The sequence below is a fragment of the Colias croceus genome, chromosome 4 (genome assembly GCF_905220415.1).
Source record: "Colias croceus chromosome 4, ilColCroc2.1".
NCBI lineage: Eukaryota > Metazoa > Arthropoda > Insecta > Lepidoptera > Pieridae > Colias > Colias croceus.
Window position 1 is genome coordinate 6,313,329 of NC_059540.1, and position 21,114 is coordinate 6,334,442.

The 21,114-nt window shown below is 32.7% G+C and overlaps 3 protein-coding genes across 4 annotated transcripts; 2 read left to right on the forward strand and 1 right to left on the reverse strand.

Moving 5' to 3' along the window:
• The first annotated feature begins 1,680 nt into the window (after nucleotides 1-1,680).
• On the forward strand, nucleotides 1,681-14,867 carry LOC123691315 (cyclin-dependent kinase 11B). Of its 2 annotated transcripts, XM_045635645.1 has the most exons (12): nucleotides 1,681-1,950; nucleotides 2,116-2,268; nucleotides 2,407-3,113; nucleotides 3,461-3,682; nucleotides 3,868-4,051; nucleotides 4,246-4,417; nucleotides 4,685-4,867; nucleotides 11,666-11,810; nucleotides 12,046-12,167; nucleotides 12,254-12,478; nucleotides 12,634-12,852; nucleotides 13,224-14,867. In XM_045635645.1, exons 1-12 carry the CDS (start codon nucleotides 1,874-1,876, stop codon nucleotides 13,428-13,430), a joined length of 2,616 nt encoding a protein of 871 aa, XP_045491601.1. In that variant the 5' UTR covers nucleotides 1,681-1,873; the 3' UTR covers nucleotides 13,431-14,867. The 2 variants fall into 2 exon arrangements, with proteins under 2 accessions (XP_045491601.1, XP_045491602.1); XM_045635646.1 differs by lacking the exon at nucleotides 1,681-1,950 and having other exon boundaries at nucleotides 2,131-2,268; nucleotides 2,356-3,113.
• A 76-nt stretch (nucleotides 14,868-14,943) lies between these two features.
• LOC123691316 (argininosuccinate lyase) lies at nucleotides 14,944-17,701 on the reverse strand. Its single transcript, XM_045635647.1, has 8 exons — nucleotides 17,325-17,701; nucleotides 16,971-17,168; nucleotides 16,630-16,854; nucleotides 16,448-16,548; nucleotides 16,087-16,280; nucleotides 15,629-15,972; nucleotides 15,366-15,553; nucleotides 14,944-15,152 (listed from the first exon to the last, which is right to left on the reverse strand). The coding sequence occupies exons 1-8, from the start codon at nucleotides 17,331-17,333 to the stop codon at nucleotides 15,002-15,004; spliced, it is 1,410 nt and encodes a 469-aa protein (XP_045491603.1). The 5' UTR covers nucleotides 17,334-17,701; the 3' UTR covers nucleotides 14,944-15,001.
• An 837-nt stretch (nucleotides 17,702-18,538) lies between these two features.
• LOC123691320 (tRNA methyltransferase 10 homolog A) lies at nucleotides 18,539-20,929 on the forward strand. The gene is made up of 4 exons (XM_045635651.1): nucleotides 18,539-19,333; nucleotides 19,416-19,562; nucleotides 20,142-20,247; nucleotides 20,638-20,929. Exons 1-4 carry the CDS (start codon nucleotides 18,827-18,829, stop codon nucleotides 20,790-20,792), a joined length of 915 nt encoding a protein of 304 aa, XP_045491607.1. The 5' UTR covers nucleotides 18,539-18,826; the 3' UTR covers nucleotides 20,793-20,929.
• The last annotated feature ends 185 nt before the right edge of the window (nucleotides 20,930-21,114 follow it).

The following is a 21,114-nucleotide window of genomic DNA, read 5'->3' on the forward strand; positions in this document are numbered from 1 at the left end:
TGACTTAAGAAGTACTCTTGGTTATACATTATAAATCTTGTCTGTAAGTTAAAGGTGGTTTCAAATCCAACTCCAACATTAAACACCACAATTAATTAAATAAATTCAACATGAGTCAAAATTAAAAGGCTTACCAGGCAGATGAAGTGTTGGAACTGCCAATGCGTTCAACCGATTATTTCGATTTCTGTAAGTTTCACAGAAATGTATGTCACAAATAACCTGTTTCTTGTAATATTCAATATCTGACAATGTTTCAAGTCTTCCTCCAACAAGATTAACCCAAGTTTTCAATCTCTCAGGGAATTTTTTTGCATCTGGGAAACGATGCATTGCAAAATCTGAAAAAAATAAAACAATAGTTAGTCAAACTTTATTTATAAAATTTATTATATCATGAAAAGGGTATATTATACTTCTAATAAAGGATCATGACATTTACAGTAATCACACAACAGTGACTATGCACAATAACAAACAAAGCGCAAATCTCAGGAACTAACTAAATCTTTCAATCAATAAATAGACTAGGTATCGAACACTGAAAGCTTTCAAATAAATTCCCCAGCTTTATAATATTAATATATATTATAGGATTTTATCATGCTTATCTATATCTGTATTTGGAACTAGTTTGTCTGCGTGGAAGCCAAATATTGTAATCATAAAATGTGCCCGCGACATTGTCCGCATGGTTGTTGTTTTTATTTATTTATTTGGCTTACCAACAATTGAGTACACTAAGACAATTATGGGCTACAATCAATCAAATCGTGGCAGGTGTATCAATCTTTTACAGGTAAGCACATCATGCACTACATATTGAATTAAATGTATAAAAGCCACTTAAAATTACAGGATATTTGAGAGAACATTCAGGCTCCTCAGGCCATTTTTACTTAGAAAGAGTCACATTATTTTATGAGTGTCATCATAAGCTTTATTTTATATTGGTAGTAGAAATAGTTCCCTCGGGACGAGCGTGAAGTGATTATACAACTTTATATGAAATAGATAGATCCAGTTCGAGGTTCTAGGTTCAGAACTAAGTTACTCATGTGTTATATGATATGGAGTATAGAGATATATATAGGTACTTACCATAGTAGGGACAGCCCAAAATACACCTTTTCGGCATTTTAACTAAAGTTAACGCACAGAGTGTCTCTATCACAAAAAATATACAAGATGAAAAAGATTTTCGACGCGAAAAACGCAATAGGAAGGCGGAGGAGGAAAGCTCGACTCGACGCACTTACACTTGGTATTCACACACGAAAATTTACAAAATGGAACGAGAAATCTACAAACATGCGCACAAGCAAGTAGTAGCCGCCATTTTGTGACTTAAAAAAATAAGCTTGAATTTGTTGACACATGGGAGTGTTACCAAACTAAATATTTAGTTTTAGATAAAAAATATTTAAAAAAGATTTATTTAATTACCTTTTTTGGATGTAAAAAATTCTCAAAATTTATATATGATGATATAATTTTTTTGGAAAATAACAAAAATACTGTTATTTTATAACTCGTTAATGTAGTGCCATCTACAGTTATTTAAGAAACTAATTGGTCCGTGGCGTTTGGATTCAACGTAGAGATGGCGCCTCTATCTTCGACAAATGTCATTACAAGGCAACTGTCCTCCCCCTGGTTTAACTTCCGTTAACCATTTTGTTAAGATGGCGTCGAAATATGTGATTTGATAGCTGCATGTTTTAAAGTAATACAATTTCAAAGTGCTTATTATTATTCAGTTTTATTTTTTATTTATTTTATGGTGTATAGTGTGGTTTGTTTATATTGTTAATTGATAATTGAAACATTCAAAAGGACACAAAGTGTTCATACTACATAGATTCGACGAATCATGAGCAATTACGAAGATGATCAAAGTGAAGACGGAGAATTAGCACGAAGTCCAATTCAGGACGAAATGGATTTCAGGTTAGTAGTTCTTATAAAGTTATGTATTCTATATGTTACATATTCCATTACCATTTCATTCATTCATGTTCATAGATTTGTCAGGTTATGAATATGTACATATTCATCCATATTTCAATGTGATATTTACAGACTGTTTAACGTTCTTTATTTCTTTTTTACTAGTTTGTCTGACGAGGACCGCGATAACGCTGATTCTTTGATAATTAAGCCGCCTCAAGCGGTTATTCGGTCGCATCGAGACAAAAGGAGTCACAAACGTTCTGGCAAAGAAAGGTACAAAGAAACTACGAGAAAAGAGAAAAAGCATCTCTATAGGTTAGTATTTTTTTATGTAGCGACTAATATATTGTTTCATCTATATTGTATACTTATCTTATTATTAATTTTGAATATTAATTTAAGGTCTGACTCAGTGGTCTGGGGATGTACAACATAATTGACTTTTTTCAACAGGGACCGGGATAAGATGGAAAAACCAAAACGTGAGGTTGGTAAACCCATTGAGCGTGATGATGTACCTAAGGACTACTACAGAGATAAACAATACTACAGGGAAAAGGAAGTATACCGCGATAATAAAGACATACGAGAAAAGGAAATGTATAGGGAACGAGAAATAAGAGATAAGGAAGTATATAGAGAAAAAGAAGTTTATAGGGAAAAAGATCCCTATAGGGAAAGAGAGCACTATAGAGAGAGAGAAGTTTATAGAGATAATGCATATAGAGATTTAGGTAGACAAAGGGAAGCTTATAGAAGTAAAGAGGCATACAAAGAAAAAGATGTCCAAAGGGATCGTGATTTATATGTTAATAGAGATAGGCAGTATAAGTACACTGAAGCTGAAAGGAAGCATATTGAGGCAGAAAAGCTTGAAAGTACGTCACAGAGGTTACAAATAAATGCTAGGTTACAAATGCTGGCTGAAGAAACTAGAGGTTCTCAAAATAATGAAAAAGAAAATAGAGATAAAACTTCTGGAGATAAGGAATTAGAAGATTTAAGGAGCAGAATATTAAGTAAAAGGTTGACAAAAGAACTTCAAACACAAGATACTAAAAAACACTCTGATTATGACAAAGAAGTTAGGTCTGATTCCAGTAGACACTCATCTCTAGATAAACAACATTTAGAACGAAAAAACAGATTGATAGAAGCAGGTAAACTTTTATTTATAAGATCATTTTATTGTGTCAGAGAACAATATATAGTTTATACAGTTTACTAAAAATAGAAAGATGTTCGTATAGGATTAGCTTATTATATAATTTGCACCACAACTAAGATAATTAATTATTGTACCTAATCAGTGTAAAATTGTATACAGATCAGTAATTAGATAATTTTTCAAGATATGCATTTAGCATTCAAGTTTTTGAATACAAAATTTAATTAGAAAAATGTATTGTTAGTTAAAGAAAATTTCGTAGTAAGAGTAGTATAGTAATAGAGTTATTTTAATGCTTTTCATATACTATTTTAGTAACAAGTATTTTGTCTTTTGTAGAAAGAGAAATGGTTAAAAGAAAACATGAATCGCGAACTGAATTAGAGGCGCGTCGCGAAGACCGTCGTCGACGAGGCAAGAAGCGCTCCGTTAGCCCAGATGAAGGCAGAACTAAAAAGAACAAGACAATGCACTCACCAAGCTATGGGGATTCAGTTGTAGAAGTTTCTGACGCTAGTGATGTTGAAATGAAGAGTGACACTCACTCTGAACCTGAAGAAGGTAATTCTTGTTTTATTTTTTATGGTTAAATTTGGATTTATTTTGCATTTATAGCTCGATTTTGAATTCTCTAAATTATAGAAGTTAAATGTCAGGTATTGCACCTTCATTACTTAATATGCTATTTCTAAGTACTACTCTATAAATTTTAAAACATTTTTAATAATTATTATGAATATTTATAGGTGAACATTCCAATACGGATACAGAAGATGGGAGTACTTCTACTGATTCAGAATCTGACGCAAAATCAGAGGAGGAAGTACAAGATAGTGTTATGAATGAAAAAGTGGCCAAAGATCGTACAAAATCAAAATCACCATCTCCAAAATCAATCCATGCAAGCCCCTCATCACATGAAACTAGAAGGTAAATTTTATTTTAACAAAATTGGTTGAGGTCATAAGGGAAATTATTGTAGGCTTTTCTTAGCACAATTGTTTTGAGGAAACTATGGCTATTTCTTAGAACTTATTTAATACTAAAATGAATTGTCTTGCCTTGTTGATTGGCTTGAGAAACCTTGATTGTATACCAAATTCTAATTGGCAATTTTTTATCAGGTCACAATCTAGATCAAAAAGTAGGAGTAGGTCCCATTCATTTTCCCCACCGCCACCTGATGAAAATGGGAAAACTCCAGTAGAAGAAGTCAAACCCACCGAGGATGATGAAAGTCAGAGACTCAAAGAGGAGGCCATCAATTCATTGCCACCCTACTTCCCTGCCCTTCAGGTAATTAAATTATATTTTGTAATAAGACAATATTTACTCTTAAGAAATTTACCATGACAAAATTATATTTTCACAATTGTGATTTAGTTATCATTAATATTATTTAACGGGAACTTAACTATTATTAGTTATAAATAATGATAATCATCAGATGGAAATGTCAGTAAGTTACATTTATTTTGATAAATTTTACTTTATAACTGTAACTAAACAGAAACATATAGTAAAATAATGCTTACATGGTTATTAACTAAAAATATTTTATAGGGGTGTAGATCAGTTGAAGAGTTTCAATGTTTAAATAGAATTGAAGAAGGCACATATGGAGTTGTCTATAGAGCTAGAGACAAAACCACTGATGAGATTGTAGCCCTGAAACGGCTCAAAATGGAAAAGGAAAAAGAAGGATTCCCTATCACATCACTAAGGGAAATCAACACATTACTCAAGGTAGGATCACAATCTCAATTTATTAATAATTATAAGCTCACTTGGGCCATCGTAATGCAACATTACTCACTGTTTAAAGGTATATCTTTCAATGTAATGTCCGTTTTAGCTTTAGCTTGTAAGTTTGAGCCGCGCGGAAACGCACTCGATGGCTCACGTGTGTTATTCACTTTATTAATGCAATGTATTTTATTCCTACAGGCCCGGCACCTCTTACCTGAAGAGGGTTGTGCTAGAGGTGTGACCCAATTGCAAGGGTTAACAACTTCGATACACGGGCGGGCCTAAGTATCTTATAAGGGATTTATTCCAGGGGAAAATCTTCCAATATTCTCTACTCCTACAAATTTACTGTTTTTGAAAAGTAATTTTTCCTACCATTACCCATATTTCTATCAAATATCGACGGTTTTCTGAAATGGCAATACAAACTTTTACAAGTGAAATGAAGCATCACATCTCGACATTAATTAAGGTAACTGTAATATAAATTGTGTGTAAAATAACAGACAGTATTGTACGGAACCTCAATAAGGTATTGACTGCATGACACCGAAATTACTCTTAAGTGATTTACACTGATCACATTTCAATGGCAAGATAAAACTTCATAGATCATTAATTAGGTATTTATTTCATTTGCAATTTAATTGACTAAAGGGTAAGGTATCGTCTATTTTAATTTTCTCTCACTACTAGTTTACATAACTATTATATTAAAAAAAAAAAAAATTATCTGAAATTTCATCAAAATCTGTTAAGCCAGTGATTTATTCTTATTCACAAATATGTGTAAAACTTCACAAATTTTCACATATTACCTTGTAGTTAATTGTAGAATATTATGATGACAATATAAGATAACATTTATGTTTAATATTAATTTCTTAGCCAGTAGATTTTGTAAATAGTTTATCACATTTTGCCAGTTTTGCACATACAAATGATGGGAAACCCTTGTAGATGCACACAATAATATAGACTTAGAAAAATAAACTTAGGTTTATCTGGCTTAAGTTAATATTAACCAAGGTATCATTCTGGTATGGGTATCATTTGAAAATTCATGCAAACTTAATTTGTACTCGGCGTTTACTCGTAAGAAATGTTGCAAATATTAAGCTTTATATTGAACTGTTCCTATTATTATAATTTATATAATAAAAATGAAGCACCGAATGTGTTGCTAAGCGCAAAATCCGAGAACGCTTGAACCGATTTCGAATTCTTTGTTTTTTTTTTAATATTCCGTGAATACGTAAACTAAACCACGAGCTAAGCCGGGGCACACCGCTAGTTATAAATAAAATCAACATATAAAAATTATAAATTTATTTTTTATTTATTTGTATTTGCGACTAAAAATGTCACAGCAGTTTTGTCTTGCTTGTCAAATAAATAATAGATGGGTTTAAACCGTTGCCGTTAAGATGACTTTAATTCTGATATATTAATTACTAGCTTTCCACCCGCAGCTTCGCCCGCATTCCAAGAATAACCCGCATAGTTCCCGTGGGATTTCCGGGATAAAACCTATCCTATTTCCCGGGATAAAAAGCAGCCTATGTCCTTTCTCGGGTATCAAAATATCTCTACAACAAATTTCATGCAAATTGGTTTAGTAGTTAAGGCGTGATTGAGTTACAGACAGACAGACAGAGTTACTTTCGCATTTATAATATTAGTATGGTTATGATGGCCCAGAAAACTGGTTCTTTGAAAATATTTTATCTGAAGATCCATTATGCTTTACTAGTTTGCATATTCAAGCGGTAGTAAAAAAAATCGCAACACCATTACCCATTCTGTGTTGAAGAGACCTAGGTGTGAATGGGTAAACGCCGAATATATATTAAATTTAATTAAATTTTTGAATTTACCCAATGATCTTGGGTATGTAAATCCAGTTATCATTAAGTTTACTTGTTCTTTTCTTTCTCCATTATTATTAATTATTACCCCCGATTATGTAACATTTAAATCTTGTTCATTTAATGACATAATCTATTTCTTACTAAATACTTCTCCTTTATTCTTATTCTTAATGTTCTTGCTAAAAATTTCTGATTTAATGAAACGAATCTTTTTTAAATTGCACGAAGAAACGATTACCGAACAATTAGAAGTTATCTCTTAGTTACAACTGGCACTGGATATGATTAGACATGTATTTATCGGTGTATTTACATCAAACGAACATAGAGCAAGAGCATTCTTCATTTCGTATTCAGTGTCATTCAGTATTAGAACATTGCGTAGTCTTTTCGAACGCCTAAGAACAACGAAAGAATGCTCTACGTCTGTTTACACTAAAATAATTTGAATAGAATGAGCATTCCCTCGTTTGATGTAACTGCACCGTTAGATAAAATATGTGCCTGGTAATTTTTATTCTAACTCGATGGATTGTTCTTCTATCTTCCTATATATCTTCTTATAAAATTTTCATTTCGCGGTGTTTGATTTTTTTTTTTTCGTATACCGTATTCAGTCAGATTCGGACATCAATTTTTCATAACCTTAAATGATAAGAGTAAAACATCGGTCAGAATTGACATTCGAAATCGAAAATTTAACAATAATTCCAAAAGTTTTCAAACTTCCGTCAAGTGAATGGTACATTGGGACGACAATAAATCTCATTTTGCAACCTTGTCCGCAGTCCGGAACATTGGTAAAATTGCAATTAAATGATTTTTTTTGCTGTATGGTCGTGAAAAAAATTCCAAAAGTCCTGCAAACTTGGGGAAGTTTTCGATATAATATTTCATATCACGTATTAAATTTGCAACCAATCTAAGTGTACGGAACATTGTTAAAATTGCAATTAAATTAGTTTTTGCTGTATGGTCGTGAAAAAAATTTCAAAAGTTCTGCAAACTTGACACAGATATCTTAAATATATACCGAACGGTTGTATAAATTAAATTTGCAACCTTTTTCGTTGACCGGAACATGTTTATTTATAATTCTTTTTAATTCGTGGTCATTTTTTCGAGTAAGGTGGTCTCGAAATAATTACAAAAGTTTTGGAACTTGGTTGCAAACTTCGAAAACATCTATACTGATGCATTTACAAATTAATTACATTTATTCAGTTTATTAAAAAAAAAAAATAATATTCAATATCAAGAGATGTTCCGTACACTGATATTGGTTGCAAATTTAATACGTGATATGAAATATTATATCGAAAATTTCCCCAAGTTTGCAGAACTTTTGGAAATTTTTTCACGACCATACAGCAAAAAATAAATTAATTGCAATTTTAACAATGTTCCGTACTGCGGAGAAGGTTGCAAAATGAGATTTATTGTCGTCCCAATGTACCATTCACTTGACCGAAGTTTGAAAACTTTTGGAATTATTGTGAATTGACTGTCTTGACTGACTGGAGTATCAGGCAGAACAGCGTTTGCCAGAACAACTTGTAATAAATAGTATATCATATATAGTTATATTATATTAGTCCTGAATTCACATGCATACATAGGCAACACCTTCCACCTTTCTGTGCTCTGAAAATTATAATAACGAAGCCAAGGAATCGACCTAAAGTCCAATCTTACTTATTTTTTCGACACTGATTGTTATCTTTAAATAAAAAAAAAATTAAATGATATATGACTCAGTAAGCATGCTTAAAGTCATTTTAACGGTATTTGCTAGATGTTTAGGGCGCAGTTAATATGAATAGCTTCATGCTTGTAGTAACCGATACATATTTTTCAAAATAAATATTATTTTAACCAGTTATTAATTTGCTTACACACTACAAGTGGTTTTCACTGTTTGTTTTCTTATATTTGACATTATTTATAATGTACTTTCTAACTTGTATCCAATTGACTTAAGATTTAAGTCTGTTTATTGTAGCAATTTATAACAACAATAGTCTACAATTGGTATTGCCACAGGTATTGCTATGACACCTAAATTAAAACATTAACTGGATAAAAGATCTTTCGATAGAGGTTGTTATATCACTTTCTTTAGATTCTCCTTTTTTGTAGAAACTTGTATCAGAAAGTTATTTCAATATATATTGTATGAGCTGCCCCCCCCCCACCCTTCGCCCGTATTGTCTAAAACTTAACAAATTATTCATGAAAAGCTTCCCCGAGTACTCTTCCTCTATCTATTGCTGAAAACAATGAAAATGGGTACAGTAGTTTTTGAGATCGCGTCAAACTGACAGACAACGGGGAGGACTTTGGTAATGTGTAGCGATAGATATAGTTTACACAAAATAATATTACGTGATATTAACGTGAACTTATCCCCGTTTACTTAGAACTAATAAATAGTGAAAATACTAAAATCTGGCATCATTTTAACATGAATTATAAAAAAAATTATATTGAGTAATGAGTTAATGAGAATGACTTTCTTTTACTTCCATATGTAAGAAAGTTATTTTAATTAAAAAAAAATATACTAATTGAATGTGAGCCATTATTTCTACTTTATGTTGCATTTTGTAAACAATTGTTTATAAGCTAAATTATATCTAACTAAATTCCGAGTTTGTATTGCCATATCAGAATTACGATCGATATTTGAACTGGCTTTTTTAAACAATAACTTCGACAGCAAATATTAGTGCTAAAATACTCCAATAAAGCATAGACGAGATTTCATTTATTGAACAATAGAATTTCATTAATTTCAACCTCTAATGAATAAATAATATCAATGAAATTCTATATGCATATGTTTTACGCTCCATATTGTTTTGTCTTGAGTTATTTGTAAAATCTGATGGTATTTACTATTTATTATTTACGAAATTTATGATTATTACTTTAAGTTGATACGTTAGAGTTTAAAGTAGATAATAAGTTAATGTTCTCATTGTTGTCTTGTGTATATATAGAATCAATCTTTATTACACTTTTAAGACCATCCATAAATGCGTAATATGTATATTACTATCATAGAGTAAAATTAATGTTTTATACTCGTTAGTAACATAGTTGTTTTGTGGATTGTCTTAAATAATTTAACTACCTACTTATTGTGTTTTTAGAAATAATTATTTATATATAAGAAGTTTATGGTAATAATAACTAAAGTTTTAGTTTAAGTGCTTCTACTGGCTATATTGTCTTTATTTTTATTATTAACATTAACGATATACTCAATTTCTCAATGAAACTCCATTTAAAGCCATGGCCGCGCAGACAAGCGACTTATTGGTTCGTGAGTCACGCAAAAGTTTCGTCACTCATTTTTTGGGCTGTTAATTTTTACAATACTTGAGATAATTGTATTATTAAGCATGTGACCGTCAGCTGAAGATCCGTTAACTGGGTTTAGCAATGGAATTGCCTTAGAAATACGGTAAAAATCCCCTAGCACTTCCTCCGACTTGAAATCTGTCAGAAGTCGGCTATTCAAACCACCAACGGTAGATGTTAGTAGATGAAGCAGCTAATGGTCACTATGGTTAATGATACATTTTTCTTAAACATTGTTCTATTTTTAAGTCTAAACGAAATTGGTCATGGAATTTATTGCTGGCTAGCTCCCGGACCACACAGCCATATCCAAAGAAAAAAAAAAATGCAGACAAGGCCTGCAAGGCACTATTGAATATTTTCTCTACCTACTAAATTGATGAGAAAACTCACAAGTATAAGGGTCACATATTTATCATATTTTAATTGGCAGCTGTCCCTTCGTAATCCATCGGATTTTGTTATATATGTACATATAATATTTTGTAAATCTCTTTTATTTTTGGTTTCGGATTAGCCATTCTGCAAAAAATATCATGCTTCTACTATCCGACGGATACACGTTTAATTACCGAATTTAATATTTTATGTATACGGATTAAGATGTGAGTTAAGGAACAAAATAATATGCATTAATTCAATTGCAAGCGATTCTAGACTTATTTCAACATTTAACACATGTGTTTATTATAGAAGAATCTGATTCTGCCTTAAAAAATTTTACATACCAATCACACCCTTGAATTTCATCTTATATATATAAATACATTAATTGTTTTCACCAATGAATTAAAAATTTTAATAATTTGTATTAATAATGTTCATTTTCACTATCCAAATGTTTGTATTACATTCCAATTGTAATTTGTGTTTTTCTGTGTTGCTAGCTGTCACTGTGTTTATATATACATTCAGATTTTACAAATAACCAACCTTGGAACATGCACACTTGCAATTGGGTAGCAAAACCATATTTCAAACGCAGGATATAGTTTCGAATATTTAGTTGAAGTCAAAGAGTTTTACAATCAACTACTCATAAATAATGCGCAATAGTAGTTATAATTATAGAGATCCTTCTTATAAATCATTTTGTTTTTACGATGTTTTCATTTTTTGTAAAGATAAGATATGACAATATGATAAACTATGATTTTGCGCACTGTTTATAAGTTATTTAATGTTTCATAACTGTTTGAATGTGCGGAAAATGAATGAAAATTATGAATTCATCTCATGTTACTATTTGCCAATGCAGACATTAATATAATTATTATACAGACAGAGCTGTGTGATATGTTTGTATATAGTAAAACCTGTATGGCAAGCCATCAGTTTTCCAAACGAACTATTAGAAATATTAATAAGAATACGATACAGGTCTACCGGCCAATTTGCAAAAGTAGAACTACATTCTATTCATTGAAAATTTGGAATATTGTTTTAAATTGCTCTTTATTTGGACCAGAAATAAGGTGCAAGGGTCTTCACAATGGAAGGAGTTTAGCTTTAGTTCTTTATGTGTACTAATTGGTAGAACGCTATTGTATTGTTTTAGGGCCAGCATCCCAACATCGTCACCGTGAGGGAAATAGTAGTCGGTTCGAATATGGACAAAATATTCATTGTCATGGATTATGTCGAACACGATTTGAAGAGTCTCATGGAAACAATGAGGAACAAGAAACAGGTGTTTCTACCAGGTAAAAAAGTGTTTTAAAGTATTTTAAATAGAGTTATATCGCAATAATTAGAAGCCATTAAAAGGTAGGAATAATTTTAAATTAGGTTCAATTTATTATTATACTTATTTGAGCCAATCGTCCACGTATAATCAGCATTGAATTACGGACATATTCGGTTTTCATAGTAGTTGCAACATTAAATACCATAGTTCATAGTCATCATTGCATTTGAATAAGTATTTAATATTTTCAGGTGAGGTGAAATGTTTGATGACACAGTTACTAAAAGCAGTTCACCATTTGCATGATAACTGGATCCTACACAGAGACCTGAAGACAAGTAATCTGTTGCTTTCACACAAAGGAATATTGAAGGTATAATTTTTGTTTTCACAATTTAATATCTCGTGAAATAATTATAAACTAAGGAGAAATAAATATAATTATTATTATTTTTTTAGGTGGGAGATTTCGGTTTGGCCCGGGAGTATGGGTCACCGCTTCGCCAGTACACACCCATAGTGGTCACGCTTTGGTACCGCGCTCCAGAGCTATTGCTGTGCTGTAAGGAATACTCCACACCTATCGATATGTGGAGTGTTGGATGCATATTTGCAGAGTTTGTTACAATGAATCCACTATTTCCTGGAAAATCAGAAGTCGATCAGTTGAATAGAATATTTAAGGTGAGATATATTTTCAATTGCATGCATAAAATTTGTCTCATTTGGCGTTTCGGTTATATTTAAAACTTTTTCGATGTTTTTTTGTGGCTCTCAATCATAGTTAAATTATTTACTTTTATTTATCTAGTTTCGTAACAAGTCATTGCCCATTGCAGGACCTCGGCACGCCGTCCGAACTACTGTGGCCGGGCTACAAGGAGCTGCCGGCGGTGCAGAAGATGACGTTCGCGGAGCACCCGCCTGGCGGGCTGCGGCAGCGCGTCGGCGCCGACCTGCTCTCGGAGAGCGGCCTCGCGCTGCTGCAGGGCTTCCTCACGTACAACCCCGTGCGACGCCTGTCCGCTGACGCCGCGCTCGAGCATGCATACTTTAAGGTGCGTGGAATGGATTGTAGGGGTTTCTTGATGCGATATCAGATGGAGTCTGGTGTTTGTGATGTGTAAAAAAATTCTATATTGTAACGGAATTTTGCATGTCAGTAGTATACAAGTCTCAAGGTATAACAATAATAGAAGTTAATATACAAGTAGATAAGCTATTTTATGTTTCAAGAATCTACATTTCTTATTGTGGTCTCTAGAGGAATGCAAGTAAGCTTCTACAATTTTTATACTCTATAAAGCTATCCTATTTATTACTATATTTATAGTCTCTGTGCTTGTATAGGAATATTGTTGTCAAATATTTATGTCATTGGCGTAGTTTGTCTGTCTTTATAATGTATATAATATGACAATATTTGCAGGAGAACCCGGTGGCGATCGACCCGGCGATGTTCCCCACGTGGCCCGCCAAGTCGGAGGGCAACCGGCGCACGACGCACAGCCCCAAGCCGCCGGCGGGCGGCGCGGCGTACGCGCAGTTCGCGCGCGCCGACTCGGACGAGGCGCTCGGCTTCCACGTGCAGGCGCGCTCGCTCAACGTGGCGCCCGGCTTCTCGCTCAAGTTCTAGCGCCCGCCGCCGCGCTACTGCCGGCCCCTGCTGCGTCGCTGAATACGAACTATCTATCGACTGTGGTTATAACCAGAACTATTTTGAAGTGGGGAAATCTTGCATAGATACCCTCGGATCCCGCGAATGGAGCAGTCTGTCGTGCTGCTTTGGGCGGAACTGCGTGAACGGTGCGTACTCTACCGCGTGTCACGCCCAGGTTACAGCCAGACCTGCTGTTTTAGTGCCCACATACATAAATAAATAACCTACATTTAAACTTTTGTGGACCGATTTACTTATGGTGCAAATTTGCGATCAGCATGTAGTTGCATATCGTGTTACAAAATTCACAGTGCTACCACTATTCTATATATTTATTGTTCGTAGCGACGTAGCGTAAAAGGGATATCCATGCGCTAAATGGCATTGTTGTGAATCATGGAGTAACAGCGTACATATAACTAGAGCATTATACAGCCTATTGTACATATACATGGCTCAGACTTCTACAGTCTATATTGAAAATAATATCTGGACGATCACAATTTAAGCATTAGAAGGAGGACTTCATTGTAGTTAATAATATTAAAAATTTACTTATGTTTCCTCTTTCTTTTTTCTTATTAAAACAATATCAATATTCAAGAACGACCGATTGAACCATGTTCTGAGTTGCGACTTAAAGAAGAAGCAGATGTAAGGGAGCCTTAATCACTAGTATGATATATGATGGTATAAACATGAATAATCCTTCAAACAAAAGAAAAATAAAAAATCAGCATTTACTTCATGGTACTTTTGAAATATTATAAGTACTAATTATTGATAAATTGATATGTATGACAAAATATTTTTCTAAGTTATCTGTACATATGATATTGTTCTCACTTTGACATTCAAAAGATCATTCTCACATTGTTTTGAGTTTTTTTTATAAATTCTTTTTCTCACAGAGAATGCCAGCAGAAAAAAGTGAAATTGTGTTCAATTATCCAAAAACTACTTGTAAACTGTTAAGACTGTATCAAATGTATAATATAAAATAATGTTCTAAGATGGGAGTACTTACTACGCAAGAATATTTATAACTTTGTATTCGTCAGCAAATTTTTGATTGATATTTTTATTGTATAATCATTATATTATTGTTGTAATATGCATAGCCGAAGATACAATTAATACGGAATATACATTTAATATAACTATGTTCTCGCATGTAGTTCCAAGCCTTTCGATCTTAAAATACATTTATAATCTTATGAAGTAAATACTTGAAACTTGTTTGAATGGTACATACATATTTTTAAAGTGTCAAAATATTTTTCTATATGTAAAAACAGTTTAGGAAATAGATACAAATGTAAATACCTCTTATAAATAATTATTAGCGTTTCTCGAACGATAATTAGATTTAGTATAAAATGTGGTATAAAATATACCTATGTTTTGACAGGAGATATTTTTTTTATTTTAAATACCAAAGACCCAAACTTACTTTGACCCTGTGAATTTACAAATTTAAAATCAAACGTACATATTTAATGATTTATTTTTCTAAATTTTCTTATATATTTATTTGATTAATAAAACTAACAATGTTCGTCTTGTAACCATTTCTGTAACAACTGCAACTGATTTCCAACTGCGTCACGCGAAGTTCCTCCGGCGCTTTTATATTGTTCCACGCTAGATTCCCAAGAAAATACTTTCTCTAGCTCCTCTTGAGATCCAAACTCTGGGCTAATAAAAAAAATTGATTTCAATATCGAATTCTATTTTTAAACATTTTCAATAGGTATTCTGAAAATTATCAATATGCAAATACATAGTTAACTTAGGATTACCTAGGAATTATCTATGTATGAATTATTGTAATAATGGCCAATTTTTTACGAGATTCTATACGTAAACAAAGTTTAATAGAAAATGACGCATTTTTTTGTCAAATATTACCATATAGCAATGTATTCCTTATGAGGCATGTGTTGTAGATCTACTCCTAAGGCGGCAGCGCGTTTGAGGACGGACCCTACAATATGATGTGCCTTCCGAAACGGAACCCCTCGTCGAACGAGCGCGTGAGCGAGGTCTGTAGCTAACATGCTGGAATCCAGTAGTCCAATAGCTTTATCTTGATTAACCTGTTTCAAATTAAATAATTGGTAGTTAAAAAATCAATAAATTAGGTAATATTATTTTCATAATATAATACTTACAGTCATAGTTCTTATAGTTCCATTCATAACTTTTACGCAGTGCATTAATCTGTCATATGATCTGAACGTAATTTCCTTGTCGACCTGCAAGTCTTTATTGTAAGTGCTGGGTAAACCTTTAAGAGTACAACTAAACGAAAAGCTATCCCCTAGTAGCATTCCTGCAGCACCTCTCACTAATTCCAATCCATCAGGGTTTCGTTTCTGAGGCATTAAACTTGACCCAGTGGAAAATTTATCGGATAACTGTACAAATCCAAATTCTTGCGTGCTGTATATTATCAAATCTTCCGCTAGTCTGCTCAGATGTACGGAACATAATGCAGCCCAATTTAGGAATTCAACTAGAAAGAAAGATTGTATCGTCATCATCGTGTTTTGTATGAGTTATTGAATATTTACGAATTCAAGGAATCTCATTTAATCTCAAATAGAATAACAAAAATAAAATAAAATACCTATATAATCTCTTGATCCAACGGCATACATAGAGTTAGGTGTGATATCATTGAATCCCAGACTATGTGCCAGTCTCTCACGATCAATCGGCAAAGCACAGCCAGCTAGAGCACCACTACCGAGGGGGCACGTTGACAGGCGCCTGGCTTGTTCGTTTAATCGAGAAACATCGTCTTTTAGAAGCCAAGCATAGCTGAAATTTACTTTCAGTAAATATTTTTATATTCTGCCTTCGGACGGTTATACCCCAGATTTAAATTTTTATCCATTATCGAATCCTTAGTACTTGAATACAGATTCGAATACTAAGAAAACATCTACAGAGACGTTTAAATACACAAAAAAGGTAATAATTATAACCTTAGCATGAAGTGACTCCATCGTATTGGCTGAGCTCGCTGAAGATGAGTGTAACCCGGTGCAATTACATTTATTTCATCTTCTGCGCGGCTCGTCACTACCTTTAAAAGGAAAACGCAATCCATAAAAATCACAATTCTCTAAAAGATAAAAGAAGGCAGAAGCAGTCTAGTATTACTTACTGAAATAAGTTGTAGTAGTTCTTTTTTCATATTTTTTAGAGAACTTAGCATCCATAGTTTTGTATCTGTGGCAGACTGGTCATTTCTACTGCGGGCCGTGTGTAAATGTAAAGCTGCATCACCTGCGTATTCTTGAAGCCGTCTTTCTACTACGGAATGTATGTCTTCCTCTTTATCTAAGAGGCAACCATGAGCGTTTAAATCTCTTTCGATGTCGATTTCTACCTATAATCAAATCGGAGTTTGCAATCATACCTACCTAGTCAGTAGGAAGCCTATATGGTTAAAAATGGATCAACGAAAATAGGTGATTTAAATAAACAAAAAATAAAAATACCTACTTTATTCAAACCTTCTATTATAGCATTATAGTGATCATCGGACAGATGATTGCTTTTGTTCAGTTCTTGAGCCCAAGCTCTGCTGCCGTGAATATCCTCCCGGAAGAGCCTACTATCAACTGCTAGGGAATCGTTCAAGTGTCTCAGATCCTGTGAAGCCTCTTCTTCGAAACAACCACCCCATAATTGATATCTATTCTAGAAGACAGGTCAACGTGAGTCAATTATTACAATAATTAGGTAGTAGGTACATAAAATGGTACGATGAAAAGCCTCAAACTAGGTACTATAGAAACTAGATAATATACTTAGGTATCTATTGAAAATTTAACTATTTTTTATATTAATTCTTACCTCTGACATTTTTTTTCAGTTTCAAGTCAATCTTTACAAAAATATAATGAAGCAATTTTTGCGCACATTACTTTTGTTTATATTATGATATGGTGGCTGGCTGACTGGGCTTTGTTATTTGTTCACTTATCACAATCGCAGGTTATGAAAGGTTAAGATTATGAAAACGGCATAATATTTAAAAGAAATAATTCTATTTCAAATATTTATGTTTGTTTCTAGGTAGTTAAATATTATTAAGTTACTAATATCAGATATTAGTAGGTAGGTACCACGTAGGTACTTAACTAAGTACCTACAAACTCGAGCAAGGCATTGTTGGTATACTATTTGGAGCAAAGATTAAGGAATCCCCGGTCTCGGCCGGGGTGCGGCGTATATTCCTTTCATTAGATAATATATTAAATTTGAGAGATTCTATCCTTATTTTTAAAAAGATAGAAAACTGTATTCATAGGTTTTAGAGATCGACCGTTACAGCCAATTGATTCTAGCGGTCGATGTTGTAATACAAAAGATCAAAAGATCATTCAGATTTTAGTTGCTTCGATTCCCGGGTGCTTAGATCCGGGTGTTGAAAGCTAATTTTCGGAATCAACTCCGAATGCAGTTTTTTTTTCTTTTCAAAAATAATGGAATGTTCCGTTTAATACATTTTTTATCTACAGTATTGGGTACCTTTCCATTATGCTAAATTATGAAAATTCTATATACTTACATGTCGTGGCTATACCGTAGATTTGCTCATTTCATGAAATGATTGATCATTGTATGAAATAGTCGCATTTCATGATGTGGCCAACATAGTTTGGTCAGATCGTTAAATCGTCAATGTTTCACGATTTTGTCATCCACATTTGGCCAGATCCAAGGAGTCCATAAAATATTTAAAATTGCAGAATATTTTATGAACTTGTTTATTGTCATTTAAGTTTGTGCCGCGGCAGCGGCTGGCGATCTGGCTAAATGTGGACGGCAAACTATGTTGGCCACATCATGAAATGCGACCTTTCATACAATGATCAATCATTTCATGAAATAAGCAAATCTATGATATGGCCACGACCACCACGACATATTACCTACGTAAAGTATATAATATAAATTAATATTCTATGCTGGTAACTGAGAGATTGGTTTGACATTGTTGATATTAATTGACAGTGAGAGATTAACCTGATGTGATTCTCACACGTCAGTGTCACTATGTCAGATTGTCAGAACTTCAGAAGATAGATTTTGTGCCTCGTACCTACCTATGTCATAGCAAGTAATTTTATATTTTAAACTTATTTTCAAAAGATACAATTATTTATCAATTTTCTACATTATATAAGGAAGTAATACAGAAGTTTTTACACAAATTATAGAAGGAAAAATAAATAAAATACCTAATATACACCAAATTAACCTAACCTGTTACTAATTTTTTATGCCAGGTGTGTTCATATAGGAGAATGAATAATTTACGTTTAATTTAAGTCCAAGCGAAAATTAAGAAAATGGAAGAACTTTTTGAAAAGCCAGAGAATAATGCACCAGAGGAAAATAGCTATCATCATTACACTTTATTTGATGTCACTGTTGACCCAGGTTTAAAAGACGACGAAGGAAATGAACTACCAAGACCGTTCAATAAAAATCAAATGAGAAAGTGGTTGAAAAAAGTTAGATGGGAAAAACACAAGGCCGAAAAACGTAGTAAAGAAAAGGCCCGTGCCAAGGAAAGGAAACGGGAGGCACGCGCGGCAAATATAGATTTAGGTCCCAACAGAAAAATGTTGAAGAAAATGAAGTTAGAAAAAGTTAAGAAAAATATTAGCATTATAATTGATTTAAGTTTTGACCATTTAATGATCGAAAAAGATAGGTATAAGGTTATAAAACAGTTGCTACGGTGCTATTCAATAAATAGACGATCCGAAGCACCTCTCCAATTTCATGTTACAAGTTTTGGAGAAAAATCAAAAGTAGACATTTCCAGGCACAATGGCTATGAACATTGGGATGTAAGTCTTAACAATATACAATAATGATTGCAGTCTTATCTCAGAATGTTTTAATCACAACTTAGAGTAAAGGTGTTTTCAGATGGAGTATCATGAAAAATCTTACCTTGAGCTTTTTCCTAAAGAAAAGTTAGTATATCTGTCTAGTGAATCTGAAAATATTATAGAGCAATTTGAAGAGGACACATACTACATCATTGGTGGATTAGTAGACCATAATAAGCATAAGGTAAGGATTAGAAACAAAAGTTAATAGAATTTAAGTATGTTAATTGTAAATTAAAATTTTGATAACATACTAATCCAATCCAATAATCCGAGTTACAACCAATTTGTTCCACACACTGTTAATTGTCTATTTTAGTGTTGGTAATAACTACCAAAATAGTAACTTTACATTAATTCATTACTATGTGCTTTTCTCTAAATTTGATTATTATCATGTGAAATATAGATTATTCTAGCATTGACTAATAAAATCTTTTTATCTACATTGTAACTATGATATTATGATTATGTGCATTCTTTTCAATTCTATCCAATATTTTGCATGTATATTTATTACATATTTGTTATATTATAAGAGCTACCACGCAAGATCAACTTTTGTCTCTCCCATCAACTCTATGGGCTAGTAAGAAAGTGTGCGCATGTAGCGACGGAACTTCCTATAGAATTGATGGGAGAGACAAAATAGTTGCGCAGACAAAAGTTGCACTTGCGCGCTAGGTCTTAGAATTTGGAGGATTAAATGAAAGTATGAAATGGTTATAAATATTCATTCCTGTGTTTGTCTGTACATTTTCAGGGGTTGTGTCATAAGTTGGCTGTGGAACAAGGCATCAGGCATGCACAGCTTCCTCTAGATAAATATGTAAACATGAAAACCAGAAAAGTTTTGACTATAGACCATGGTGAGTATTGTTATGAACATTTAGAATTACTTAATGTTAATGATACTGAATATATCATTAATTATTCTTGACTGTAACACAACAGACAGAATTACTTGAATCAATATTAAATCCCTACAAAAAGTCAATTCCTGCAGATTTACCCGCGTTCCAGGAGTTCATTTACTCCTGTTGGTCTTAGCGTGATGATAAATAGCCAATAGCCTTCCTTGATAAATGGGCTATCTAACAATGAAAGATTTTTCAAATTGGACCCTTCGTTCTTGAGATTAGCGCATACAAACAAACAAACTCTTGGGCTTTATAATATTTGTATTAATTAATTTATTACAATCGATTTCTTTCTAATAGTTGTACAATTGGGCTAATATATTGTTTTACTTATTTCAGTTTTCGAGATTGTGCTTCGTATTTCTGAGGGTATGCAGTGGCAAGAAGCTCTTCTGAAAGTTTTACCTATAAGGAAGGGAGTACACCTATGTGATTCATTAAATAGTTCAACGATCAGCATAGAAACATCAAAAGAAAATGATGTACCCACATGAAATTGTATTGAAATAGTTGAACCAAGTTTTCTCAATTTTTAAAGCTAAGTTTTGTTTTACTTTCACAGTAAATAAAATATCTTGATTATTCAACTGTTACAAAATTTTTGACAATATAGTATAATTTATATTTTGAATATGTTGTTTTATTTTGTTTTAGTATAAATAAAGAACACAAAATAAACAAAAATTTAGGAGCAAACAAAATGTAAACAAATACACTTCAACTAAGTCTCATTGTTTTTATGATTTTGATGTTTGGATATCTTTTCATTAGGAAAATAAAAACAAGAGTAATTACTCACATACATAGTATTTATAA

Excerpts from the sequence above, each read along its gene's own strand:
- LOC123691320 (XM_045635651.1), top strand. The coding sequence starts at position 18,827 with ATGGAAGAACTTTTTGAAAAGCCAGAGAATAATGCACCAGAGGAAAAT. Across the intron at positions 19,334-19,415 it reads ATGGCTATGAACATTGGGAT|ATGGAGTATCATGAAAAATC; the intron begins GTAAGTCTTAAC and ends AGGTGTTTTCAG. Across the intron at positions 20,248-20,637 it reads AGTTTTGACTATAGACCATG|TTTTCGAGATTGTGCTTCGT; the intron begins GTGAGTATTGTT and ends TACTTATTTCAG.
- LOC123691316 (XM_045635647.1), bottom strand. Across the intron at positions 15,973-16,086 it reads TGGATCAAGAGATTATATAG|TTGAATTCCTAAATTGGGCT; the intron begins GTATTTTATTTT and ends CTTTCTTTCTAG. Across the intron at positions 15,153-15,365 it reads AAGGAATACATTGCTATATG|CCCAGAGTTTGGATCTCAAG; the intron begins GTAATATTTGAC and ends TTTTTTTATTAG.
- LOC123691315 (XM_045635645.1), top strand. The coding sequence starts at position 1,874 with ATGAGCAATTACGAAGATGATCAAAGTGAAGACGGAGAATTAGCACGA. Across the intron at positions 4,418-4,684 it reads CCTACTTCCCTGCCCTTCAG|GGGTGTAGATCAGTTGAAGA; the intron begins GTAATTAAATTA and ends AATATTTTATAG. Across the intron at positions 11,811-12,045 it reads GAAACAGGTGTTTCTACCAG|GTGAGGTGAAATGTTTGATG; the intron begins GTAAAAAAGTGT and ends TAATATTTTCAG.